This window comes from Aplysia californica, unplaced genomic scaffold (genome assembly GCF_000002075.1).
Source record: "Aplysia californica isolate F4 #8 unplaced genomic scaffold, AplCal3.0 scaffold00084, whole genome shotgun sequence".
Lineage (NCBI taxonomy): Eukaryota > Metazoa > Mollusca > Gastropoda > Aplysiida > Aplysiidae > Aplysia > Aplysia californica.
In genome coordinates, this window is record NW_004797354.1 from 910,638 (window position 1) to 915,637 (window position 5,000).

At 37.9% G+C, this 5,000-nt stretch overlaps 1 protein-coding gene across 1 annotated transcript in view; it reads right to left on the reverse strand.

Moving 5' to 3' along the window:
* Positions 1–4,085: 4,085 nt before the first annotated feature.
* The window catches only part of LOC101851027 (CD82 antigen), a 14,714-nt gene continuing 13,799 nt past the window's right edge, over positions 4,086–5,000 (reverse strand). Inside the window, exons 6-7 of the mRNA XM_035968803.1 lie at positions 4,483–4,566; positions 4,086–4,154 (exon numbers count right to left, since the gene is read on the reverse strand). Of these exons, the coding sequence (XP_035824696.1) occupies positions 4,086–4,154; positions 4,483–4,566 (153 nt within the window). The remainder of the gene's footprint in view (positions 4,155–4,482; positions 4,567–5,000) is intronic.

The following is a 5,000-nucleotide window of genomic DNA, read 5'->3' on the forward strand; positions in this document are numbered from 1 at the left end:
CCCCAAGAACGTTTAAAACACAAGTTCATCATCTTACCAAGTGTATCTTTTTGGCGAATGCAGCCACGACTGTTGATTTTATGTGTGCTCGTACCTGAATTATGTAAAAAAAGGTAACGTGCAAAACACAATTGAAACAGAAAGATATGCTATAGATGCTTAGAACGGCACAATCATATTTATTAGGCCTATCTAGAAATATTCTTTCTATGTTCACATCAAACTGCACATTTGATTATAACGAATAATAAACTGATGACTGTTTTGCCTCTATGTCCCATTAAAAAGACAAGCTTTGGCTAGTGATACTCTTAAGGTTCTCGTTCGGTTATGTATGTTCGTTTGTTTGGTTTTTTTACTTTTTCCGAAAATGGTGAAAATAACTTTGGTGATTCTGACGATAATCAATAAGCTATGACTCTGCTGCTTCTGGACCAATAGTCCGTTTAGTTTCAGGTACCCAAAGTTTCTTGCAGTTTTCTTTAAAAGAAACTTTTTTTTTGTATTGCACTGCCTTTTTTCAGTCTTAAGTTAGACCTATTAATGACTTACAGATTGCCGTGCCTTTTGAAGTGCATGTTAAGCGGTTTCTTGAAAGCGGCGAATTCCTCTGATCTTTTGGGAACATCTCAAGATTCCTGACCTGAAAATTTCTCTTTACAGTAACGAAAGTATTTAGCAGTTAAAAACTATTTATAGACTCGTTCATGCTCACAAAAAAATAAAAAGGCGGTAAATACTTTCGACATAGAGAACATTTTTAACACATTTGTAGGGATTCGAGAGAACGGAAAAGGTATAAAACGCAGGGACCTCTGTAGTGTAAATCATTTTAAATTGTATACATTCAAACACCGTTGTTTTCACGGTTATCAAAGCGACACCACCAGTAATAGCTTCGACTTTGGCAAGATAAAATATAATCCTGGAGTTCAGTAGCATTTCAAACCCAAGCGCAGATTCCCAGAGAAAATAAACAAGGAGATAAACTTGGGCACGAGGAAAGTGAATGGACTTACAGCAATATTCTAAGGATTACACAGGTCTTCTCATCCTCATGCGCAGTCCATAGACAGAGAGGAAGAAAAAAATCAAACAATGCTTTCACTTACAATATTAGAAAATTTATATTAAAAAATATGTTTTTATAAATAGTTAATACGGTAAATACGTTCTTGAATTTGGTGTGATGTCTGGATGTTAGTTTTGTTCCTAATGGGGTATTAGAACAAATTATTTCTGCATTTTGATAGGTAACAGGTAGACACATTGTATAGTGGGATGGTATGGTGCACCCTAGTTGTTTGTTTAAAAAGACTCAAATTTGACGTTTATTCAAGATAATACATACCTCAGGAGATGTCAGAAGAGTAGACCTAAATATTGTTTCAAAGAATACAAATTTCCGAAGTCGATAGACCCAGGGGCGAAGCGTCTATATAATCAAATAATCACTCAACAATGAACAGTATGCCTAACATTCAAAACGGTTTCACGGCCACAGAAATAGCCTCGTCACCCCTCTCGGGCCACTCCATAAGCAGTCGCAAGCTTTGATTAAGTAAGCTTAAAGTGAGGCTGGAAGAGTCTACCAATAGAGTTGAAGGGAACATGTGCATAGCAGTCAAAGCTGTTTCATTGCCACATTTACCCTGTTCACCCCTTTGGGGCCACAGTTATAATCAATCACAAGCCCTGATTATGTAAGCTAACTAACACTGGTCGAGTCTACCTCACAAATGTGAGGGGAACTAACTCCTAATAATCTCTGGACTGCTGCATGTGCTTGTTTTTTTCCTCGACTTTTTACCGTCCTATAATCAGATCGTGACCTCGATTATGACACCAGCTCCTGGCCGCGAAAGGCTAACAAAAACAGCCAAATGTGAAAGTTAAAAAATGATAATTGTCATGTTCTACCAAAGAGTTAGACTCACTGGTAGATCTATAACATATAAATCTAGTACTGACATCTTTGCTTCTTTGCTTTGTGTTTATGTATTCTCATCTAAAGTTAAATTAAATTTTAGTTGGAACTGATAATTAATAAGATACTTTCCCAATTATTTTGGCGGTTGAACATACAATATGAACTCCGAATTTGTTTTCATTCACAACTCAGAGTCGCCGCCTCGAGTAAGATTCTTGTGTGATATCTCTACAGGCTATCTGATCACATTTCACTTTGATTACCCTGTCAAACAAGTCAGCCTTCGCCCCTGGATAGACATGATGTTCGATATAAAAATCACTTTGAACCATAACGACTTTGTTTATAGTAGCAATTGAGAGCTGTAAAATCTTGTACAGTTTTTCAAGCGTTGGCCTATTGATTCCCTCCTTTTATTCATTTTTGACATACCATTGTTAAAGATTTCAACAAAAAGTTATATAAATAAACTAGTATCGAGCTCGGCAGGTTCCCCTAGCACGCTCTGAAACTGGGATGAGAGCCCCGAGTTCTATACGTGTGACATCATGGTGAAATCAGGTGCTCGCTTAAATAAAAATATCAAAGAAATCAACATTTATTTTCCACTAGCTTTATTTTTGGAGGGTAGCATCTTTAATGTCCACTTTAAAAAACGTGTGTATGTTATTTAATATTGAAAATAATTGATTAAAATCACACAAAATGTAAATTTACACTTACCACTGACTCTCAAGCTGTAAAAGTCACCTTACGTTGGCGACTGTTTTCTCTAAATACTAGCAACCCCAACTCCTTCAATCGCAAATGTCTTGACTTCTCTTCAAAATAGATGGGTATTTGTTTCAAGCAGGACAAACGAAAAAGCTTTAAGGATGCTATCCCAATAAGAGCAAATTATGCCCCAAACTGTTACGAGAACCTGATTCCACCGTGTCGCAACACAATGATATTGATCAGACCCCAACACAAGCTTCGACTCCTTCTAGTCGCATAGTCACACGTCATTTGAATATTAGTCAGACACCGGTGTTGTATGATATGAACATGTATGCTCTCTTTTTTATTTTTTTAAAGGAAACTGAACTGATTTACACACACACACACACACACACACACACACACACACACACACACACACACACACACGCCCACGCACACGCACACACACACACACACACACACACACACACACACACACACACATATATATATATTATATATATATATGTGAGGCAGCGTGGTGGAATCAGGCTCTCGTCAAAATAATAAAAGTCTAGAAACTTGCATTTTTCCGCAGGTTTGTGAATTTTTATCAATTTTTTTTTTTTAACTGAACACCTTTCATGTCCATAAAAGAATTCATTTCTGTGTTGGTTTTTCCGAAAAACGTCGATTAAAGGAACAAAAACTGAAAATGTTTCCAAATAACTAATCTATGGCGGCCATTTTCTCACTAATTTTACCTCTGAAAACAAGTGACCCCCACCTCCTTCTTTCGCAAATATCTCGACTTGTATTCAAGATTAATGGATATTTTTTTCCATCCAAAGCAAGACTAATGAACAAGCTTTAAGATGATACCAATAACTCTACATGACCAAAAATTGACGAGAGCCTGATTCCACCACGCTGCCTCACATATATATATATATATATATATATATATATATATATAACAAAGAGACCTTATTCCCAGAATCGATGTATGGTACATTAAAAGATACAATTTTATGTTCGAATATACAGGAAAAAATACACCCTGCGAAATAAGGGTTATCTAGAAACATTGTCCGAAAGTTGTCTGAAGTTCTATGTTGTAACTTGAAGATTTTTGTAATACGTCACCAGCACATCTCGTTGTGACTTACAACATCACCTCATCTTGCAGTACAATACGTCATGACCCCATCATGCTCTGTTCTATATCATCATTCCATTTTGCTGTGTTCTACGTCATCACCTCATCTTGTTGTGCTCTACGTCATCACCTCATCTTGCTGTGCTCTTCGTCATCACCTCATCTTGCTGTGCTACACGTCATAACCCCATCATGCCATGTTCTATATCATCATCCCATCTTGCTGTGCTCTACGTCATCGCTTTAACTTACAGTGTTCTACGTCATCACTTCAACTTCCTGTGCTCTACGTCATCAGCTCATCTCATACTTGTTGCTCACGTTCTGGACCACAAGGATCAGGGACAGGACGATGGTCAGGAACTGGGGAAAATGTTGGAAGTTTATTTAATGTTTTACACCTTTAAAAAATATGTACAGGAGTATGATTTCCGTGATCTCCGAATGGGACATTGTGTTTTCATATAAGATAGATATATAAAATAAATAAGATAAGACAGCATCAGCATTATAGATCTTCCAAATTATAATGAAAGTATTAAAACATTTTGAATATTATCTTGACGTAAAACAATGATTAAACCGATACATGGTGAAAGATAATTCACTCCATAACAAACATTTAAAAAACTCAAAGCAACTCTCCTCCCCCCCCCCCAAAAAAAAAAAACAAACAACTATTTCTCCTAACCTGGAAGGCCAGCACCCCGACAGTGACCCCAAGGACCATCCACTGGTAGAGGGTGAAGTCTGTGCGCAGTGTTTCCAGACAGCCCTGAAACATTGAACGTCTGCGTAAACATTCAAACAACAACAACAACTCCCATCCCCACCCCTCTCTCTCTCTCTCTCTCTCTCTCTCTCTCTCTCTCTCTCTCTCTATCTCTCTCTCGCTCTCTCTCTCTTTCTCGCTCTATCTCCCTCGCTCTCGCTCTCTCTAGCCCAATCTCTATCTCTCTATCTATCTCTCTCTCTCCATCTCCCTCGATCTCTTTCTCTGTCAATCTCTCTCTCTCTATCTCTCTATCTATCTCTCTCTCTCCATCTCCCCCGATCTCTTTCTCTGTCAATCTCTCTCTCTCTCTCTCTCTCTCTCTCTCTCTCTCTCTCTCTCTCTCTCTCTCTCTCTCTCTCTCTGTCTCTCGCTCTTGGTTCGTTTTCATTGTAAATTATATCTATTCAGCAGGACAAACAACCCTCAGTGGCAAG